General features: G+C 40.8%; 1 protein-coding gene across 1 annotated transcript in view; it reads right to left on the bottom strand.

Moving 5' to 3' along the window:
- The window catches only part of aldh3a2b (aldehyde dehydrogenase 3 family, member A2b), a 28,816-nt gene extending 20,713 nt beyond the window's left edge, over positions 1–8,103 (bottom strand). The window contains exons 1-3 of the mRNA XM_041894613.2: positions 7,857–8,103; positions 3,963–4,125; positions 3,462–3,693 (exon numbers count right to left, since the gene is read on the bottom strand). Of these exons, the coding sequence (XP_041750547.1) occupies positions 3,462–3,693; positions 3,963–4,124 (394 nt within the window). The 5' untranslated portion in view covers position 4,125; positions 7,857–8,103. The remainder of the gene's footprint in view (positions 1–3,461; positions 3,694–3,962; positions 4,126–7,856) is intronic.
- Positions 8,104–24,006: the final 15,903 nt, after the last annotated feature.

Raw genomic sequence — 24,006 nt, 5'->3', positions numbered from 1 at the left:
GATCAATTATCTGCCACCTCGCTCATGACTTGGCAAAATAGGTTGGCTCTAGATATGTTGCTGTCAGAAAAGGGTGGTGCAGAGCTCTTGCAGGATTGACTGCTCTAAGTGAAGAATGGGCTGAGAACTCAGGTGTTAATACATTTTTGATAGGGTGGTTTGATTAAATGTTTGGTAAATGGAAAACCATGGGTATGCTTATATTATGTGGTTGTTGTCTTATTTCCTGTGTCCGAGGGTTGGTGAGTAAGGCGTTGGAGAATGCAGTGTCTCAACAGATGATGAGATATGGACCGACTCCGGACTCTGACCAGTGGGGTGTGAAAAACGATCCTCCAGGCTTGGTGGATAATGAGGACTTTGACCCTGATAATCTGCAATTAGATAAAACTTGTATTGGTTCTGACGTGTGAAGGTCATAGGGAAAATCTCAAACAGAGGACCTATGATTGGAAGTAGATAATAGAACTAATCTCTGAGGTTAATCATGCTTGTAAATACATTTATCCTGAGGGTGTAAACATTTAGTGAAAGGGTGGATTGATAGATTAATTTGTATGTTTATTTTAATGACTAAAGTGTTCCACCCCGATAGTGTATAAATGTGTAAACTGTGTTAGAGTTATAAGAAAATAGAACCACTAACAGGGAAGATGTTAGAAACTGCTGAAACATTCTATACTGTGGAAAGTTACAGGCCGCCAAAAGGTGGGCGGAGCAAAGTCCTTTGTGTGGACGCATATAAAATGGGCTGTGTGTGTTTTTGGCGCCAGAGCGCTCTCTGAAATAAAAATGGCTGATCCCTTGCAGACTGGAGAATTTGTTTAATTCATTATTAAACCAGAGCCTTACACCCTCTGGGAATTATTCAAAGCTTTAGTAACTATTAGAGATTCTCATGACAAACAGTAGCTAAGATGGGGAGAAGTATGTCCATAATAAAGCGCTGCTCTACCTTCTTAACAGCACTATCAACAAGGCAGGTCTTACAGTCCCTAGTTTTGTCACACCTGGACTACTGTCCAGGACCAAGTTTGGGAAACTCTGAGTTAGCAGACACTCTTAAGTGCATTTAACAATTGAAATAGACCCTTCTTCAAAACATATTTATCACATATGATATTACAGTACTATATGTCCATCTGCAGCCACTATCCACTGTGATGACTGGTGTGTGTGTAAAGGCAGACCTCTCACCGAGTGAACGGCCATAACCTTGCCTCTGGTAACTGATAGCAGGGTTAGAGAATAAAGTCCAGGCCAACACACACATTAATGAATACCAGTCCAAGCTCAATGCCAACAGCTATTTACTTGGCTGAATGCTGAATGTCTGTTTAAATATATTATCCATTACAAGAACCAGGAGGAACTAGGATGAAAGATAACCAGGCAAGATGTTTCCTCACAGTGTTTCCACTACCAATCCAATCAGAACGAGAACTTGTTACATCTGTTATGTCTCAATGAAGGCTTAACCAGAGAAATATAGATCATTGGATGTGGGCCAAACCACTTAACCTCTATGGGATCGGTGTCCCGTATACGGGACGGTTGAGCTAACGTGCGCTAATGTGATTAGCATGACTCTTGTAAGTAACAGCACTCTTTCCAGGACATAGACATGTCTTATATGGGCAGAAAGCTTAAATTCTTGTTAATCTAACTGCACTGTCCAATTTACAGTAGCTATTACAGTGAAAAAATACCATGCTATTGTTTGAGGAGAGTGCACAACAACAAAAAACGTATCACAGCAACTGGTTTGATACATTCACCTCTGAAGGTAAATAATGTACTTACATTCAGTAATCTTGATCTGATTTGTCATCCTAAGGGTCCCAGAGATAAAATGTAGCATAGTTTTGTTTGATAAAATGTAGGAACTGGGTTCTACAGTTTGAACCCCTGCTGTCACTGGCTCCACACCCACCCTGCCATCTAGATGTGTGAAAGTTAGTGTATAAGCTAATGATCCATAATGTATGACATTCCTGGGAGTGTGTATGTTCTCTATAGTTATGTACTTGAAAATATATCAATTGACCATTTCGGCACATTACGGCAGACTTGATACAAAATAGTCCAGTATTGCAATGCTTCACTGGATCAAGCTGAAACCTTGCACACACACTGCTGCCATCTAGTGGCAAAAATCTAAATTGCGCCTAAACTGCAATATTATATTGTGGCCTTTCTCTTGCATTTCAAAGATGATGGAACAAAAACATAAATAGAAAACGCATGTTTTTTTGGTTTGTATTATCTTTTACCAGATCTAATGTGTTATATTCTCCTACATTAATTTCATATTTCCACAAACTTCAAAGTGTTTCCTTTCAAATGGTATCAATAATTTGCATATCCTTGCTTCAGGTCCTGAGCTACAGGCAGTTAGATTTGGGTATGTCATTTTAGGCAAAAATTGAAAAAAAAAGGGTTTGATCCTTAAGAGGTTTAAACTCCAAAGATATAGATGCTACATAGACCCACCGCTGTCTGCCAATTTGTAAGACTAAAGACCCCTGGTTAAATACAATGGAATCTGAGCAATGTTAATGCACAATATTCAATGCAACACAACACTATGATAAATGCTGACCACGATGTTAAACTAATACACATTTACATTACATTTTAGTCATTTAGCAGACGCTCTTATCCAGAGCGACTTACATACATACATTCTTTTTCTTTTCTTTTTTATATACCACAGGGGGTTGTGATTACACAGTAGAACGGATCAATAAATTATCCAGCTAACATGCCTAAATTCTGAAATAACTTTAATTTTTTAGAAAGATAAGCTTGAAATGGGCATCTAATTGACTCAACAACCAAAAACATATGTAGACAAAAGAAGGAAGGGAAACCATGCTAGGTCTTTGTAGATAGAAGTTGTAAATTGGTCATAAATTGGGATAAATTGGTCATCAAAAAGAATGGAGGACCAATGCACTCTTCATATAATTAAAATGCCTTTTTTTGTTTGGCATGTTCAACGGAACAAAGATTTTTTAAACTCTGACCTGTTTCGGCAGCATGGCCTTCGTCAGGGAGTACAAAGACACATATCTAAGTTAAGCTTTCTTAATTAACCAGAACATTAGTGGTTATTTCTGCTTGTTTATCAAAGTTAGCTGGCTCATTGATCCTGCTTTGTAGTATACCCCTCAGGTGTTTACTGTGGTGCTGCTAGTATACAAAACAACAGAGTGATCGTTGGAAAGAGGCTTTTAAAACTGACAACGTGAATAATTCAGAAGTACATTCACTGGTGGCCATCTTGGAAGGGGGAAAGATGGAGGGATAGGTAAGCAGCTGAGAGGTATACTGTGTAATACTGATTAAAATGACCTGGCCTGAGAGAAGCAGAGATGGATGAATGGTCTGGGGGTAGGTCTCACACACACACACACACACACACACACACACTACCCAACCCCCCCACTCCTCCCTACCTGCAGCGATAGCCCCTATAAGCGGCTGTATGGTGACGGCCCAGGGGTAGTTCCATGCTCCTATGATGAGCACCACTCCCAGTGGTTCAGGCTGGATGTAGACAGTGTCTGAGATGGTCAGGAGGTTCTTCTCAACAGGCCGGGGAGCAACCCACTCCGCCAGCTTCTTCACTGCCAGGATAATCTCCCCTTCCAGGCCCAGTGTCTCATACAGCTGGGTGCCTGCCTCACTCTGGATGAATGGAGGATAGAAGATGGATATGGAGAAAGATGAGGATAGATACATGCATACAGACACACTTGTGTGTGTACAAACATACACTGCACAGTCATAAACACACACATACATTTCTGCACATACTCACACGCACACACACACACACACACACACACACACACACACACACACACACACACACACACACACACACACACACACACACACACACACACACTCCTCCCTCACTCACGCTCTGTCTGTCTGTCTGTTTGTCTCTCTACCTTGTTCAGGTCTTTCTTGATGGCCTCAGCTATCTCCTTCTCTCTCTCCAAGAGGAATCTCTGGAGGTTCTTCAGCTGGCGGATCCGGTGTTCTAAGGGCTTCGACCTCCCGGTGAGGAAAGCTTTCCTGGCACGATCCACTGCCTTCTGCTCACGGGACATTCTACAAGAGGTGATGGATGGGTGGATGTTACAAACACGCCCCCCAAAATAACATAAATGTTTATATTGTAAACGAATGGCACTATTCACAACTATTTTATCTTTTATACTCCTGAGTCATCCTGTGTTGATGACAACACAGTTGTGTATAAGGGAGGGATAATTTCATTCTATCGGCTATAGCATTAGATAGTCAACATGCTGATATGAGTAGCCTCACTCTGTTCAGCCTGGCCTCGAAGACGTAACATAGTAAATGTAAGTCTGGGACACTCAAATTAGTCAATATGTTACGTACAGTATGGTATGGTTACATAAGGCAGAAGGTTACTTAAGCCAAAAACGAAAGGAGGGGAGCTTGGTCAGGGAGGATGGGTAGGCGTATAACGCAAACTTCTAGCAGCCCAAAGGTTGTGCGTTTGAATCACATCTTGGACCACTTTAGCATTTTAGCTAAATAGCAACTTTGCAGCTACTTATTACTTTTTAGCAACTCCTTAGCATGTTAGCTAACCCCTCCCCTAACCCCTAATCTTAACCCTACTTTGAGATTTTGGGGGATTATTTGGGTAAAAAGTATGTGATAAGTGCCGGGGAGTGTTACCACTACACCAAGGCTCTGCACAGGAAATACTCATATTAATAGTTGGTGGCAGTGGATAACCAAATCATACTCTCCTTGTCCATAGACTGCTTTTATGGTAAGGACACAAACATTTTGTATTTTGTAATTTGGGTGAACTCTCTCTTTAAAATAGGGCTGGAAAAAAATCCGGCTTGCTCTCCAGGAGGGTTGGCCACCCCTAATCTATGTTTCCCAAGTACTATGTGTTTGAAAATGTTCTTGTTATAACAATTAATTGATCAGAATCACCCAATCTTCAAGAGAAATCTAATGAATATCAATATTCAGGTGGTTTATGCCTACTAGCTGAAGATCCCTACCATCATCTAAATAAACAAAATATGATGTCTGGTCAGTCCCCCTACCATCTTTGCCTAGCATGTGCACAATACTAAAATGTCAAAAATTATATTTGATTCCTGGAGCATTTCATATCCAATGCTTGACCGTATGTATGACTTATTCAACACTGTCCATAATTGGCTGCAAAGATACATAGCCACATTTACAGTGCCTTCAGAAAGTATTCAGACCCCTTGACTTTTTCCACATTTTGTTACGTTACAGCCTTAATTCTAAAATTGATGAAATACATTTTTTTCCTAATCAATCTACACATAATTCCCCATAATGACCAAGCGAAAAGTTTTTTTTGCTAATTTATTACAAATAAAAAACAGAAATACTTTATTTACATAAGTATTCAGACCCTTTGCTATGAGACTCGAAATTGAGATCAGGTGCATCCTGTTTCCATTGATCATCATTGAGATGTTTCTACAACTTGATTGGAGTCCACCTGCAGTAAATTCAATTGATTGGATATGATTTGGAAAGGCACACACCTGTCTATATAAGTTCCCACAGTTGACAGTGCATGTCAGAGCAAAAACCAAGCCATGAGGTCAAAGGAATTGTCTGTAGAGCTCCGAGACAGAATTGTGTCGAGGCACAGATCTGGGGAAGGGTACAAAAAAAATTCTGCAGCATTGAAGGTCCCAACTGGCCTCCATCATTCTTAAATGGAAGAAGTATGGAATCACCAAGACTCTTCCTAGAGCTGGCCTCCCGGCCAAACTGAGCAATCGGGGGAGAAGGGCCTTGGTCAGGGAGGTGACCAAGAACCCGATGGTCACTCTGATAGAGTTCCTCTGTGGAGATGGGAGAACTTTCCAGAAGGACAACCATCTCTGCAGCACTCCACCAATCAGGCCTTTATGGTAGAGTGGCCAGACGGAAGCCACTCCTCAGTAAAAGGCACATGACAGCCCATTTGGAGTTTCCCAAAAGGCACCTAAAGACTCAGACCATGAGAAACAAGATTATGTGGTCTGATGAAACCAAGATTGAACTCTTTGGCCTGAATGCCAAACGTCACGTCTGGAGAAAACCTGGCACCATCCCTACTGTGAAGCATGGTGGTGGCAGCATCATGCTGTGGGGATGTTTTTCAGCGGCAGGGACTGGGACAATAGTCAGGATTGAGGGAAAGATGAACGGAGCAAAGTACAGAGAGATCCTTGATGAAAACCTGTTCCAGAGCACTCAAGACCTCAGACTGGGGCGAAGGTTCACCTTCCAACAGGACAATGACCTTGGCACACAGCCAAGACAATGCAGGAGTGGCTTCGGGACAAGTCTCTGAATGTTGTTTTTTAATCAATTTTAGAATAAGGCTGTAACGTAACAAAATGTGGAAAAAGTAAAGGGGTCTGAATACTTTCCGAATGCACTGTAATTAATTTTCTAAGACAAAAGTAGGCATATCAGAGTTATTGCTGACAAGCACACTAATTACCCTATATTTTAGCCCATTGTTAAGAATGAGAATTGTTCCAATAATAAATAGTAAAATCTCCTGAAGACATAATGCCATTAATCTGCCCCCACACCCTAACCAAATAATTGTTATACCTATTGTCCCACCCCTTTTTGGTTAGCAATCTGTTAGACAAAATCAGGTCACCCTACCAAACGTCGTTGCTGAAACATACTGTAGGTCTCTGTCTGCTGCCTTTTCATTGTCACAGCCTAAATGCAAATCACCAAACGAGGGGACTAATGCAAGTGTGGATTACATCGATTTCGTTCTTTCTTTCCATTCAACGCCACTCTAATCTTGAGGGGCGTTTCTTTAAAACATGCACCCAATCCCCTTGATACCTTACATAACTAGACCAATCATATGCTTCAATGTGCCGCGGTTCACAGTGCTGTGGCAGGACAGGACATTGATAAAGGTTCATCTCATGATGTTCAATTGCAGACGCAGATGCTCCTATTTCAAAGCTCCGCTCATTTATTTAGCCAGGATAGTCCACTCAGTAACAATTGCCACTGTTTTCCAGGGAGTCCTGGGTTCCATAGAATCGATTTGGAGCACAGTTGAAAAGTTAATGCGCTGACTAATTAGAAAATAATAGCAGTACTTTTCAATGCGTCAGATATACTGTAAGAGGTGTGCCAATGCGTGAGAGTTGGCAGCTCTGCCCTAACCCCTAGTCACCAAGCTAACGTTAGCCACAACAAATTGGAATTCATAACATATCATACGTTTGCAAATCAAATTCGTAACATATTATAACATATTTGTAACATATCATACGAAATGGATTCTGGACATCCACAAATTACTAGGTTGCTCTGTTTGCCTTGGGCAACCGACTATGCCTGCTTTGGTGTTATCAGCAATAACAGCTATGATGAAATGCTGTCAAAAGGCTAAAACAAGACTAGACAAAGCAAATGACTTGTATTATCCCATTATAACTGCGTAACTACCGGTGAAATAAAGAACAGCGCATTGTAGGCTACACAGATTGGTTAGAATTAATATTGTACCAACGCTGGCTCCATGCGAGATCAAATCATATAATCATTCTGAGCCGTTACATGATAACGTTGAGCTCGAGTTATAGCTCTTCATTATGGCTAAAAAATTATCCGTTTTAGAGAAGGTGTTGTTCTTGATTCTATTCTGCTGAGTCAACATGTAGAAAAGGCTTAAACACAACCTTTAACACAGTACCGGTTTGCAGCAGGGCATTCTGTAACATTTCTTATCACTAATTTAATTTGTAACTCGCAAACACAACTTTAACTCTTACCTGACCGGCTGTTATTCCAAATCTCACTCAGATTATTCGCAAATTGCTATGTGGCAGAATCAACGACGTTAGAAATGATCCGCGAGCTCAGTCCAAACCACTATTGAGTAAACATGAAAGACGGATCTCCGTTAACGTTATATAGCAGCCAGAGAAAGATGCCTGAGCGGAGTACCTACTTCCGTTTTACAGAGGAAAAACGGAAGTTAGGTTGAAAATACTGTATCCCTGAAAACCATAAACATATCTTTTTCCACGGCTGCTAAGGGTGGATTTCCGGTAATGCTGCCCATCTGCTATTGGTGGAGGCGGGCCATATCTGGTACGCTGGTTAGTTTGCCTGTCCCTCAAGCGTCAGAAATCCATGCACAATGACGTTATAATCATGTTTCTCTACATGGTTATTACCTGGCCGTGATGCATCATCCTTTACTATACCCTTTTCTTATGATATTGTTTTGTTTACCCAACGTTTTGCACTGCAGAATGGTAGGCCTATCGCGAAAAGAATAATAAAGCACACAATGCTTCTATAGTTTAATGATTACTAAAGATATAGGCCCACAAGTTCTTATTTTGTTGAAGAATTTAAGAACAAAAAAACAATGCTTTAGTAGCTGAGTGACATGTTATTATCATGTTACAATAAATTGGCAAGTTGCCAACTGCCAAAATCATGTTGAATGTGGCTGCCACAACTCCATGCTTTGTGCAATACAATGTGATGTGTCAATTGTCCTTTGCATGCACTATTCCATGCAACACTGTAGGCTTAGCTCCTTATGACCAGGATTGGTGCCTACTGCATTAGAAAAAGGCCCTGTGTAGCTCAGTTGGTAGAGCATGGCGCTTGTAACGCCAGGGTTGTGGGTTCGTTTCCAACGGGGGGCCAGTATGAAAATGTATGCACTCACTACCTGTAAGTCGCTCTGGATAAGAGCGTCTGCTAAATGACTAAAATGTTTTTAAAAAAACGGTATATCTCAGACCCAAATGAATGGGAATGGAAAGCACCATCTATTTAGAGATCCAAGGGTTTGGGCCAAGGCGCAAGTATGACAGAAATATTTAAAAAATCCATGAACCATGATTGAGCTGATAAAAACCACATTCATTTCACATTTATCTTTAATCTTCAGAAATATGCCAGCCCTCTTCTTGGCCTATACATTTACATTTACATTTACGTCATTTAGCAGACGCTCTTATCCAGAGCGACTTACAAATTGGTGCATTCACCCTATAGCCAGTGGGATAACGAGAGTTAGGTCAAATTCCAAGTCTTTCCCCGTAGCCATACCTCATTCTATGAGTAGCCCATGTTTCAGCCACAGAAAAATAACTGACATATTTAGAAGGATCTGCATGCTTGCAATAGGTGACCATCAGATTCTCGTTTCACATTCAATTTAAAATAAAGCACTTGTTAGACTGATCTTAATGTTGCTAATGTAGTTTTACTGTAATTTCTTGTGATTTCACTTTTCAAGAAAAACTTGCTCTTATAATTGAAAAAATAAGAAAAATCTTCTTCCCCCTGCGCTCCTGAGGGGTACATTTCCATTATGGTAGGCCTACTTTGGGCCTGACCCAGGTGGGAATCATGAAACATCACCTTTTTGTGTTTCAGTTAAACTTGATATCTATTTATTTAAACAATTTTATGGTTTTATATTCAGAGAGAGAATGCCAAGAGTGTGCAAAGCTGTCATCAAGGCAAAGGGTGGCTATTTGAAGAATCTTAAAATATAACATATATTTTGATTTGTTTAACACTTTTTTGGTTACTACATGATTCCATATGTGTTATTTTATAGTTTTGATGTCTTCACTATTATTCTACAATGTAGAAAATTGTAAAAAACTTTTGACCGGTAGTGTACGTAAAGAGCATACAGTAAATTTTTGCTATTCAAGCTCAAACCAAGTCCATTCATATTTGGGTCATCCCCTAGGCATTCTGCAGTATTTCTCCAATGACATGCCGGGTCTCTGCCTTTCATCTGTAGCCATGTTGGGATGGATCACACTCAGGCTCTGGATCTCAGGCTCTCAGGGCTGCTAGGAGCCCTCTGAAGCATTGGGAGCAGGCCAGGACTCACCCCCTCAACACACACACACACACACACAAGAATTAGGCCTCCAAATCTCTCAGGATAACAGGAAATATGGATGGAGTTTCCACATCAAACGCAGAGGAGAGGAGGGGTGTTTGTGTATTGTGGGAGGGGGGGAAAGGGAAGGAGGAGAAGAGGAGGGGGAACATCAATCACACCTGAGGATCCACTTTCACTGCTGACACACACACACACTGAGTCAATGACAAACACTGGTGGTTTTGTTGTGTAATGTTTGAGATGGGTCAACTCATTGCTCTCTCTATTCCCTCTGAAAGCAAAAAAAAAAATCATCAGGAATGTCATGAATAAAACCCCCATTAGTTCTATGCCAACTATTATTAAACAGTGGACCTTTCATTTAGAAGTGAATCTCTGATTTTCTCCCTCAAAATAGCCTTATATTCTCAACATAAGGCTCTGGCTCTGCACTCTTCTACTTCAGCTTTAGTCAAATGTGACCGAATGGGTTCCAACCGGGTTTCCTGTATGCAACAAGGTTGTGTTAGCCTGCTGAGCTAAAGCCTAGTGTTCGGGTCTCAGACAAGGTTCAGCAAACTACAATCGATACACAAACATAGAGACAAACCCACAACATTCAATGACAAATTAACTCATTTACTGCAGTGTGTTTGGTAAATACTTGTGCCATTGTGTTTAAGTGTTTTCAACTTGTTGCTGTCTGTTTGTTAGTAGGTTTGTTTTCATTAGCTGTGTTTGCACACCAGTGATTGTTATTGGACTTTGGGTCTTGGCTTGTGAGGAAATGTGTGTGTGTGTGTGTGTGTCTCTGGGTTGGTTCTTCTATCTTTCTGGGGATCTAAAATCCCCAAAAGATTTTGGTAATGGTTAGGGTCAGGGTTGGATTTAGGGTTAGGGAAAATAGGATTTTGAATGAAAATTAATTTTAGGTCCCCACGAGGATAGAAGAACACAACGTGTGTGTGTATGTGCGTATGCATCTGATTCCATCTAGTGGCCAAACCCTGGCTAAACCATTTACCTTGCTCTGTGCTGGGGCAATGAGAGCACAGATGGAATTAAAGTTATATAAGGCTGTTGTGAATCTATGAAGGAGCTTTAAAGGGGCAATCTGCTGTTCAAACAATAACAAAACATCAATCTGCTGCTGTTTTGGTAAACAGCTGAGGGACGAGGCTGGAAAAATGGTATAACTCTCAAATTCATATACAGAATGATGCAAGGACTGACCCATTCATGATATCAATATTATAGTTTTAAAAATGTTTTGCGGCAACACAGTGTTTGTTTACAATGGCATTGTTTACAAACATGCTTATATTTTGGGTTCTGATCAGTTACTATGCTCACAAGGCATTTATACGTTTTATTCTTCAAGAATCAGTGGGTAGGCTATATATAATTAATTTTCAACTCCAAAAATGGATGTAGCAATCACAGATTGCCCTTTTACATAAAAAATAAATATGAATTTATTCAACCTTTATTTTACCAGGCAGGTCAAAAAAGAAAAAATTCTTATTTAGAATGATGACCTGGGAAGTGAGATGCAGTAGGCTTCTATTCAACAAAAGGACTTGCTCTATCTCTAATGTTGTCTAATAAGAAATGTAATGCTATGTTATTAAAAGTGCCAGTTGAGACATTCCAAACCCTCGTAGACAGTAAACCTTATGATAAATCGAGAGCTTGGGACAAAATTGAGTTAATGCCATAGCCTTGTTTTGTTCAATATTCTCTATCTATATAGTACTCTAAATACCCAAGTTCATGTTCTTTAATTCAAAAGAATACAAGATAACAATTGCTGACACCATTCAAACTAATGAGGGTTCGGAACATTAAAGCCAATTATCTCAGAATCATATTTTTGCAGATAGAACCTTATAGTGCCAAACTTTCGAGATGTGTGTTTGTCTAAAACCCCATTTAAGGTCCGTGTTTGAAATAAGAACATTATTTTATTATTCTATTAGATGGCACAGTGGCTAAAATATGCACAAATAAGCCTGACATTCATACCAAACCACTAGGGCAAAAATTGCATAGATCTATGATCCATTGAAATGTAGGCATATTCAAATCAAATCAAATCAAATTTTATTGGCAACATGCGCCGAATACAACAGGTGCAGACATTACAGTGAAATGCTAACTTACAGCCCTTAACCAACAGTGCATTTATTTTTAATAAAAAAAGTAAAATAAAACAACAGCAAAAAAGTGTTGAGAAAAAAAGAGCAGAAGTCAAATAAAATAACAGTAGGGAGGCTATATATACAGGGGGGTACCGGTGCAGAGTCAATGTGCTGGGGCACCGGCTAGTTGAGGTAGTTGAAGTAATATGTACATGTGGGTAGAGTTAAAGTGACTATGCATAAATAATAAACATAGTAGCAGCAGCGTAAAAAGATGGGGTGGGGGGTGGGGGGCAGTGCAAATAGTCCGGGTAGCCATGATTAGCTGTTCAGGAGTCTTATGGCTTGGGGGTAGAAGCTGTTGAGAAGTCTTTTGGACCTAGACTTGGCACTCCGGTACCGCTTGCCGTGCGGAAGCAGAGAGAACAGTCTATGACTAGGGTGACTGGAGTCTTTGACAATTTTGAGGGCCTTCCTCTGACACCGCCTGGTATAGAGATGCTGGATGGCAGGAAGCTTGGCCCCAGTGATGTACTGGGCCGTACGCACTACCCTCTGTAGTGGCTTGCGGTCGGAGGCCAAGCAGTTGCCATACCAGGCGGTGATGCAACCAGTCAGGATGCTCTCGATGGTGCAGCTGTATAATTTTTTGAGGATCTGAGGACCCATGCCAAATCTTTTCAGTCTCCTGAGGGGGAATAGGCTTTGTTGTGCCCTCTTCACGACTGTCTTGGTGTGTTTGGACCATGATAGTTCGTTGGTGATGTGGACACCAAGGAACTTGAAGCTCTCAACCTGTTCCACTACAGCCCCGTCGATGAGAATGGGGGCGTGCTCAGTCCTCTTTTTTTTTCCTGTAGTCCACAATCATCTCCTTTGTCTTGGTCACGTTGAGGGAGATGTTGTTATCCTGGCACCACACGGCCAGGTCTCATCGTTGTCGGTGATCAGGCCTACCACTGTTGTGTAGTCGGCAAACTTAATGATGGCGTTGGAGTCGTGCCTGGCCATGCAGTCATGGGTGAACAGGGAGTACAGGAGGGGACTGAGCACGCACCCCTGTGGGGCCCCTGTGTTGTGGATCAGTGTGGCAGATGTGTTGTTACCTACCCTTACCACCTGGGGGCGGCTCGTCAGGAAGTCCAGGATCCAGTTGCAGAGGGAGGTGTTTAGTCCCAGGATCCTTAGCTTAGTGATGAGCTTTGAGGGCACTATGGTGTTGAATGCTGAGCTGTAGTCAATTAATAGCATTCTCACGTAGGTGTTCCTCTTGTCCAGGTGGGAAAGGGCAGTGTGGAGTGCAATAGAGATTGCATCATCTGTGGATCTGTTGGGGCGGTATGCAAATTGGAGTGGGTCTAGGGTTTCTGGGATAATAGTGTTGATGTGAGCCATGACCAGCCTTTCAAAGCACTTCATGGCTACAGACATCAGTGCTACGGGTCGGTAGTCATTTAGGCAATTACATAATCGGATTGTCACAATTTTCCCACCAGCTTTTAACAATAAACTGTGGGGTTTGTAACTATAGCTCATAGCTAGTCCAATAGCCAGAGGTAGACAGGTGTCACTCATTTGAAATTGGAGATGTGGATTTCAAGACCGGTATAGTATATTCTCAGTGATATAATTATGTAAGGGATAATCAACGAGGGGCTATGCGTTCTCTGGAGAATAATGAATGATGTGGAAGGTGTGTTCCACCACGTACTAGCGAAGTGGAACTAACCTTCCACTGAGTTATAATTGTAATGGCTTAGGAGATAATAACAAAAGAAGAACAATATTTACATGGTTCAAAGAGAAGGAATATGATATCTATTGTTTACAGGAAACTCATTCTACAATTCTAGATGAAGTTGTGTGGAAAAAGGACTGGGGGGGAATATACTTCTCCCATGGGCAAAGAAACTCAAAAGGGGTGATGATATTAATTAACAGTAATTTCGATCCAAATGTGCAAATTGTCCAAACAGATCCGCAAGGTAGATGGATGATTTTAAATATGTTATTGGACCATAAACAGATATGGCTCATTAACCTTTACAGACCAAATAATGATGATCCACACTTCTTTGACAATATATATAATCAATTATCAACCCTGCAAGCAATACAATACTCTATTATTATGGTGGGAGATTATAATACTGTTTTAAATAGCTCAATGGACCGTAAAGAAAATCACACTACAAACTATCACCCTCATGAATGTCATGGATACATTAGAATTAGTAGATATATGGATACTTAAATGTCCTGATCTAGTGAGATATACATGGCAGAGACTCAATCAAGCTAGTTGTCTTGACTTCTTTCTTATCTCATTCTCGTTGGCACCAAAAGTTTAAAAAGTGTTGACAGGGGACAGAATGTGGTCGGACCATCATATAATTGGCATATACATTACTCTTACTGAATTTCCACGTGGGCGAGGACATTGGAAATGTAATCAAAGCCTATTGGATGATAACTTGTTTCGTAACTAGGACAGAGGAATTTATAACTGAATTTTTTTGACATAACATAGGTACAGCAAATCCCCTTATTGTATGGGACACTTTCAAATGTGCCTTTAGAGGCCATGCAATTCAGTACTCATCTTGAAAACAAAAGCAATTTTGGTCAAAAGAGTCCATACTAACAAAATAAATAGAAGGTCTAACAGAACAGATAGATAGCAATAAAAACTGTAACATAGAGGCTCAGAATAAATTAGAGGAAAAACAAAAAGGAATGGAGAAACTTATTCAAGAAAGATCAAGTGTAATATATTATAAAAATAAAGCAAACTGGATGGAATATGGGGAAAAATGCACCAGATTCTTTTTTCATTTTCAACATAGAAATGCTACCAAAAAGAAGTTACTGAAACTGGTTACAAATCATGGAGTTACCCATGATTCACCAAAATATATTTTGAAGGAGGAAGCAAAGTACTTTAAGCATATGTTTTCGTTTCAGTCGCCTCCATCTCCTCTAACTGAAGCCATTTGAAGGGATTTTTTCTTCTTCTATTGATAATGTAAAATTAACAGCCATACAGAAAGACTAATGTGAAGGTGAAATTACAGAGGAGGAACTTCTGGATGCAATTAAAGACTTTAAGTCCGGGAAAACTCCAGGGTTGGATGGCATACCAGACAAGGTATACCAAACCTTTTTTGATATACTCAAAGGACCGTTATTAGCATGTTTTAACCACTCCTATGTAAATGGTAGATTATCAGACACTCAAGAAGAAGGTCTGATTTCATTATTACTGAAACAGGATACAAGTGGGAAATATAAAGATCCAGTCCATAAAAAAAATGTTAGTGTTGTGATGCAAAAATTCTAGCAAAATGTATAGCGCATAGAATTAAAAAGGTATTGTCGCACATTATTCATTCTAATCAGACAGGTTTTTTACATGGACGATACATTGGATATAATATAAGGCAAGTACTGGAAACAATAGAAAGCTTTGAAAAATCTGGGTAAGGCCTAGTATTCATAGCAGACTTTGAAAAGGCATCTGATAAAGTACGATTGGAGTTTATATATAAATGCCTGAAACATTTCAATTTTGGAGAATCTCTTATAAAATGGGTTAAAATCATGTATAGTAAACCTAGGTGTAAAATAGTAAATAATGGCTATTTCTCCGAAAGTTTTAAACTGTCAAGAGGAGTAAAACAAGGTTGTTCACTAACGGCATATCTATTTATTATGGCCATCGAAATGTTAGCTATTAAAATCAGATCAAACAACAATATCAAGGGATTAGAAATCCAGGGCTTAAAAACAAAGGTACGCTGATGATTCATGTTTTCTTTTAAATCTACAACTTGAATCCCTCCACAGCCTCATAGAGGATCTAGATACATTTTCTAACCTCTCTGGATTACAACCAAATTATGATAAATGAACTATATTACGTATTGGATCACTAAAAAATACAATTTTTACATTGCCATGTAGTTTACCAATAAATGGTCTGATGGCGATGTGGATATACTCAGAATACATACCCAAATGAAATAAATGATCTCACTCCAATACATTTTAATAGAAAGTTAGCAAAAATAGATAAGATCTTGCTACCATGGAAAGGTAAATACCTGTCTATTTGTGGAAAAATCACCCTGATTAACTCTTTAGTATTATCCCAGTTTACCTATTTGCTTATGGTCTTGCCTATGCCTAGCGAACAGTTTTTTTAATTATATGAGAAAAGAATATTCCATTTTATTTGGAACGGCAAGCCAGACAAAATTAAACAGGCCTATTTTTACATTTTAATAATTTAACAGATGCTCTTATCCAGAGCGACTTACAGTTAGTGAGTGCATACATTTTCATACTGGTTCCCTGTGGGAATCAAACCTACAACCCTGGCATTGCAAGCGCCATGCTCGACCAACTGAGCTACATTGGACTATTTATATAATGAATATGAATTCGGAGGACAGAAATTATTAAATATTAAAGCATTAGACCTATCACTAAAAGCTTCAGTTATACAAAAGTTATACTTAAATCCTAACTGGTTCTCTAGCAAATTAGTAAAATTGTCTCACCCCATGTTCAAAAATGGCCTTTTTCCCTTTATTCAGATTACAACCTCTCACTTTCAGTTATTTGAAAAGGAAATCATCTCCCAAATATCACTATTTCTGAAACAAGCCATAGAAAGTTGGTTGCAATTTCAATTTAATACTCCAGAAACGACAGAACAAATAATGCAACAAATATTGTGGTTAAACTCAAATATATAATTGATAAAAAGCCAGTATCTTTTGAAAAAATGTTCTTAAAAGGTATAATCTTGTAAATTATATCATAGGTAGGACTGGTGGAGTTATGTCGTACATGCATCAAACAAAAAACATATAAAAATATCTGCTCTACCAAAAATTACAACCAAATAATTGCAGCATTACCGCAAAAATGGAAGAGGAAAGTGGAAGGGGGAAAAGGTAAGGAACTTGTCTGTCGGCCCTGCATTAAAGAACATTGGTTAAAGAAAATTGTGATAAATAAAAAAGTATACCAGTTTCATTTAAGGACCAAAAGATTGACAGCCGTCTCATATAGATTTCAAAATAGTTGGGAAGAGATTTTTGACGCACAGATTCCATGGCATAGTGTTTATGAACTGATACGCAAAACGATGCCGGATTCAAAACTTAGAATTGTTCAATTTAAAGTATTTATACAAAATTCTTCCTACCAATAGAATGTTATTTATATAGGGGATACAATCTTTCCAGCTCTGCAGATTTTGCTGCGAAGAGACAGAATCATTAGATCACTTGTTTTTGTACTGTCCATTTGTGGCTTGTTTTTGGTCACACGTCCAGGAATGGCTGAAGGATTGCAATATTTACCTGGAGCTAACCCTGCAGATAGCACTACTGGGTGATCTGAAAAGTCATAGTCAATCGATCAATAATATAATAATATTAAAATGTTTATTTTCAATTTACAATCTGTAGAAACAATGAGAATAGAAGGGTTCAGAACCTTTGTGAAACATCACAGTACAGTTGAAAAATATATGGCAAATAGAAATCCAATATGGATGGTGTTAAAAGATAGATGGGAGGTGTTGAATGGAGCTGAAGGATGGGACTAATAACAACTAACAACAACTAATAATAGCAAGATAACTAATGTAGGGCATGCTGTGTCCATAATAAGTATATCGGTTATAGGTTGAGAGCTTTTGTGAAGGAGCACAGTTGGAGAGATACGGCGTATAGAAGCAAACCAGATGGACATCATGAAAATGATCGGAGAGGTTGAGGGTAGAGGAAGTTCAGAAGTAAAAACAAACAAAATAGAATTATTGTAAAATTGACTGTGTCCATAAAATGTATATAGTATGTATAAGCTGGAAGTAGAGGCCTAAGTGTTGTTGTTTACTACAATTAGGGAAGGGGTGGTGGGGTTGGAAAGTTTAAAAAAAATCAAGAATAACACATGTCAAAAATGTTATCAATTGATTTACATTTTAATGAGGGAAATAAGTATTTGACCCCTCTGCAAAACATGACTTAGTACTTGGTGGCAAAACCCTTGTTGGCAATCACAGAGGTCAGACATTTCTTGTAGTTGGCCACCAGGTTTGCACACATCTCAGGAGGGATTTTGTCCCACTCCTCTTTGCAGATCTTCTCCAAGTCATTAAGGTTTCGAGGCTGATGTTTGGCAACTCGAACCTTCAGCTCCCTCCACAGATTTTCTATGGGATTAAGGTCTGGAGACTGGGTAGGCCACTCCAGGACCTTAATGTGCTTCTTCTTGAGCCACTCCTTTGTTGCCTTAGCCGTGTGTTTTGGGTCATTGTCATGCTGGAATACCCATCCACGACCCATTTTCAATGCCCTGGCTGAGGGAAGGAGGTTCTCACCCAAGATTTGACGGTACATGGCCCAGTCCATCGTCATTTTGATGCGGTGAAGTTGTCCTGTCCCCTTAGCAGAAAAACACCCCCAAAGCATAATGTTTCCACCTCCATGTTTGACGGTGGGGATGGTGTTCTTGGGGTCATAGGAAGCATTCCTCCTCCTCCAAACACAGCGAGTTGAGTTGATGCCAAAGAGCTCCATTTTGGTCTCTTATGACCACAACACTTTGACCCAGTTCTCCTCTGAATCATTCAGATGTTCATTGGCAAACTTCAGACGGGCATGTATATGCGCTTTCTTGAGCAGGGGGACCTTGCAGGCGCTGCAGGATTTCAGTCCTTCACGGCGTAGTGTGTTACCAATTGTTTTCTTGGTGAATATGGTCCCAGCTGCCTTGAGATCATTGACAAGATCCTCCCGTGTAGTTCTGGGATGATTCCTCACCGTTCTCATGATCATTGCAACTCCACGAGGTGAGATCTTGCATGGAGCACCAGGCCGAGGGAGATTGACAGTTCTTTTGTGTTTCTTCCATTTAAGAATAATCGCACCAACTGTTGTCACCTTCTCACCAAGCTGCTTGGCGATGGTCTTGTAGCCCATTCCAGCCTTGTGTAGGTCTACAATCTTGTCCCTGACATCCTTGGAGAGTTCTTTGGTCTCGGCCATGGTGGAGTGTTTGGAATCTGATTGATTGATTGCTTCTGTGGACAGGTGTCTTTTATACAGGTAACAAGCTGAGATTAGGAGCACTCCCTTTAAGAGTGTGCTCCTAATCTCAGCTCGTTACCTGTATAAAAGACACCTCGGAGCCAGAAATCCTTCTGATTGAGAGGGGGTAAAATACTTATTTCCCTAATTAAAATGCAAATCAATTTATAAAATTTTTGACATGCGTTTTTCTGGATTTTGTTGTTGTTATTCTATCTCTCACTGTTCAAATAAACCTGCCATTAAAATTATAGACTGATCATTTCTTTGTCAGTGGGCAAACGTACAAAATCAGCAGGGGATCAAATACCTTTTTCCCTCACTATATGTACAGTGGGGAGAACAAGTATTTGATACACTGCCTATTTTGCAGGTTTTCCGACTTACAAAGCATGTAGAGGTCTGTAATTTTTATCATAGGTACACTTCAACTGTGAGAGACGGAATCTAAAACATAAATCCAGAAAATCACATTGTATGATTTTTAAGTAAATAATTTGCATTTTATTGCATGACATAAGTATTTGATCACCTACCAACCAGTAAGAATTCCGGCTCTCACAGACTGTTTTTCTTTAAGAAGCCCTCCTGTTCTCCACTCATTACCTGTATCAACTGCACCTGTTTGAACTCGATTACGGTATAAAAGACACCTGTCCACACACTCAATCAAACAGACTCCAACCTCTCCACAATGGCCAAGACCAGAGAGCTGTGTAAGGACATCAGGGATAAAATTGTAGACCTGCACAAGGCTGGGATGGGCTACATGACAATGGGCAAGCAGCTTGGTGAGAAGGCAACAACTGTTGGCGCAATTATTAGAAAATGGAAGAAGTTCAAGATGACGGTCAATCACCCTCGGTCTGGGGCTCCAAGCAAGATTTCACCTCGTGGGGCATCAATGATCATGAGGAAGGTGAGGGATCAGCCCAGAACTACACGGCAGGACCTGGTCAATGACCTGAAGAGAGCTGGGACCACAGTCTCAAAGAAAACCATTAGTAACACACTACGCCGTCATTGATTAAAATCCTGCAGCGCACGCAAGGTCCCCCTGCTCAAGCCAGCGCATGTCCAGGCCCGTCTGAAGTTTGCCAAAGACCATCTGGATGATCCAGAGGAGGAATGGGAGAAGGTCATGTGGTCTGATGAGACAAAAATAGAGCTTTTTGTTCTAAACTCCACTCGCCGTGTTTGGAGGAAGAAGAAGGATGAGTACAACCCCAAGAACACCATCCCAACCGTGAAGCATGGAGGTGGAAACATCATTCTTTGGGGATGCTTTTCTGCAAAGGGGACAGGACGACTGCACCGTATTGAGGGGAGGATGGATGGCGCCATGTATAGCGAGATCTTGGCCAACAACCTCCTTCCCTCAGTAAGAGCATTGAAGATGGGTCGTGGCTGGGTCTTCCAGCATTACAACGACCCGAAACACACAGCCAGGGCAACTAAGTAGTCGCTCCGTAAGAAGCATCTCAAGGTCCTTGGAGTGGCAAAATGCAAATTAATTACTTAAAAATCATACAATGTGATTTTCTGGATTTTTGTTTTAAATTCCGTCTCTCACAGTTGAAGTGTACCTATGATAAAAATTACAGACCTCTACATGCTTTGTAAGTAGGAAAACCTGCATAATCGGCAGTGTATCAAATACTTGTTCTCCCCACTGTATATGTATGTGAGAGAAAAAAAAACATATGGGGGATTGGAAGTGATGAAGACAATTACATTGATGGAAGTTACAATCTATCTGCAATATTAAAGCTGATTTACCCCCCTAAAAAAAAAGAAGACAAAAAGAAAGAAAAAAACTTCCACTGAGTTGCATTATTTTCCAGTTGATCATCCATTTTATATCATGGCTATAATTTAACACATTTACCGCTATAAATATGTTCATTTGCAGGTAGAACTTTGTTCAACATCCACTGCTAGTAGCTAGCAAGTTTATAAGATAGCGACAGTAGTTTCCTTGGTAACCAAACAAACAGATTTGCTAGTTTCCATCAGTCAGTCCTATCTTACTATGATGAAAATCAAATTCAACAATGCCAATAATGTTTTCAATTCGACTTTTGCTTTCATAAGCAGCTCAAATGTAGAACATGTAATAATTAACTATAGCCATTGTATTCTACCGTGCAAATGTGCTTCTAGGGAAATAATGCACGGTCTAGAATGCCCTTCAAGCCAATCAGAAACGAGTATTCAACAATAACATGGTATAAAGGCTGTGTTCGTAAATTCAATCTGGAGTGCCAGAGTGCACTCAGAGTGCGCTCTGGTTGTTCTTAAATTCAGAGGGTTGTTAGATTGTCTGTTTGTAAATTCAGAGCGGTTCGCTCTCGGAGCGTTCAGAGCGCACACTGGACGCTCTGGCGGAGGAGTAGGGTTGAGGCGAGCCTTCTGACCTCACAACCGCAGTCAAGCACCCGAGCTAACTGGCTAACGTTGGCTAGCTTGCTAGCTACTTCCAGACACAAATGAGAGAACACCTCACTCTGACCATTTTACTCCCTCTTGCACAGCTGGTTAGGCTGTTTTCATGTTATCCAGAGCGTTGGTAACTGTAACTGTGCTGCTGGCAACAATTTAATTACGCTTTTTCAACAGGTATTCTATGCTCTGGCACACTCAGACGACAGTGCTCTGAAATCGGAGTAGATGGCCAGAGTGAATTTACGAATGCACCCAAAGATTGATACACGGTTATACAGTAGGCTATATTCTCGATCGATTTCATTTGGTTGAGTTGTCAACTAAAGTGAATTAAATGTGAAATCAACAACAAATGTCACCATGACATTGGATTTAGGTTAAAAGTTGTATGAAAAAATAAGAAATTCCCTTATGTTGATGACTTTTTGCAAATCCAATCAGTTTTCCACGTCACATTAAAACATTTTTGTTAAAATTATGTGTAAACAACGTTAATTCAACCAGTTTTTGACCAGTGGGCCGTTTCTCTGGTGGTAGCCTAGCCTATAGGCCTTCTGGTGGTCTGGTCTCGATGGAAGGATTATGCGCAGACATACTCACTTCCCTATGACACTATCCCCGTTACCTCTCTCTGAACAAAACGTGTCAGGGGGTGATCACTGTTTCCCCTGATCGTGTCAAGGCTGGCAGTGTGTCCGTCTGGCTCAGTGGCGTAAACAGGCCCATTACAAGCTCATTGGACTTAAAAAAGGACACCTTATTAGCCGGCTGGAGTTAACGGCTATTAGAAGCGTGTGCACTTCAACGGCACGCATAGGTGTGGCATGAGGGAACTGACCTGCCACCTTTGGGGAGGACGAGGAGGAGAGGGGGAGGGGGGTCTATTACACAGGTAGATCGCTCCTAGATCCCATGACATTTCCGGCCATGTCTTCATTTTCCTTGGATATCGAGGTGTCGTGTCTTTGAATACTCAGGTCACAGCCTTCCATGTCGTTGCAGCAAGTTCCATCCCATAATATTGTGGAGATGTCAATTGGCTCTTACAAAGTGAAATTGTCTAAAATATCTATATTTTCCAACATTGTTGTTGATGTAGCCTATAACTTTAGGTGAAACTGTAAAGATGAAAAATATCATTAATGGTTAGGCGATATATCCCGGTGCGTAAATGTGTATTTTCTGTCTCCAACCTGGTTGGAAACTGTAACAAAGTGAATAGAAAGAAAGAGAAAGGTGTCTCTAAACGGAATACCTACAATGACTATATCTCTCCTCCTCCCTACAGTGAGCCAGGATGCTCTCTGCGGTGTGCACAAGGACACTCGGCGGCGCTGGAAGCGCATGACCTTCAGCAAAGCGCAGCTGGTCGAGCTGGAGAGGGCCTTCTCCCTCACGCACTAGCCTGACGTCAAAGTGAAGTATGCGTAGGCTAATGCATGATAAGTAGGCCTAACTGGAAAGAGAGAAAGAAATTGCAAACAAAGCATCCAGCCTAACAACTTGATCTACCTCTTTCTCAGGTGTGGTTCCAAAATCGTTGTTCGCGCTACTTCAAGAGCAACATGCCACAAGAAACCCAATCACCACCAGCAATTGACCGTTCAGTTCCACAGTTCCCCTGCACTCCAACCCCCAACCCCACGACCATGCCTCCCCCTATCCTTCCCCACCTCCCCAATACACATCTCTGCCTCCTCGTTATCCTTCCCCAGGTCTAGCCAAGGCCTCCAAGCTTTCTTCAGGCTGTGTGCCAGGGAGCCAGACTGTACCTGGCACTGCCTACCTCTCCAACCCCCGGAGACCAGGCCACGGGCTACCCACTGGTTAGTATTCAGAGCCTGTATTTAGGGTATTATAACGAAGAAGCGGTGCAGTGTAAAGCTACACAGAGTACCTGGGAGTTTTCAGAGGGACTCAGTGGCTATGGGGCTTTCGCCGGGGACGTGCAGTGGCAACCCGCTATCGTCAGGAACCGCAGTGGCGCGTCTGACCAGTACTTGCGTGCACAGAACATGCCGATGCAGTACCTGGATTCTATTATTTCTTATACCTTTTTATCTAGAACCGGCTGAAACTAGCCAGCTAGCCAGCTAACTAGCTACTTGCTAGCTACTTGCTATTAGCCACCGTTATCGGTTTTCACCATTGTCCGTGGCCTGCACTACCTACCAGCCAGCTCTAGCCTGGACAATTATCGGCCAGTCTGCACAGCGCGCTATCGACCCAGAACATATTGGATTTTCTGCCGGAAACACTGAATCACTGGACCTTTAACACCGGATCATCGCAACTAGCTAGCTGGAACTGAATGGATGTTGTTGTTGGCTAATCACCACTGTCCCAAAGCTAGCACCAGTTA

Source organism: Coregonus clupeaformis, chromosome 13 (assembly GCF_020615455.1).
Source record: "Coregonus clupeaformis isolate EN_2021a chromosome 13, ASM2061545v1, whole genome shotgun sequence".
NCBI lineage: Eukaryota > Metazoa > Chordata > Actinopteri > Salmoniformes > Salmonidae > Coregonus > Coregonus clupeaformis.
Note: the sequence above shows the minus strand (reverse complement) of the source record. Positions and strands in the feature narration are given on the sequence as shown.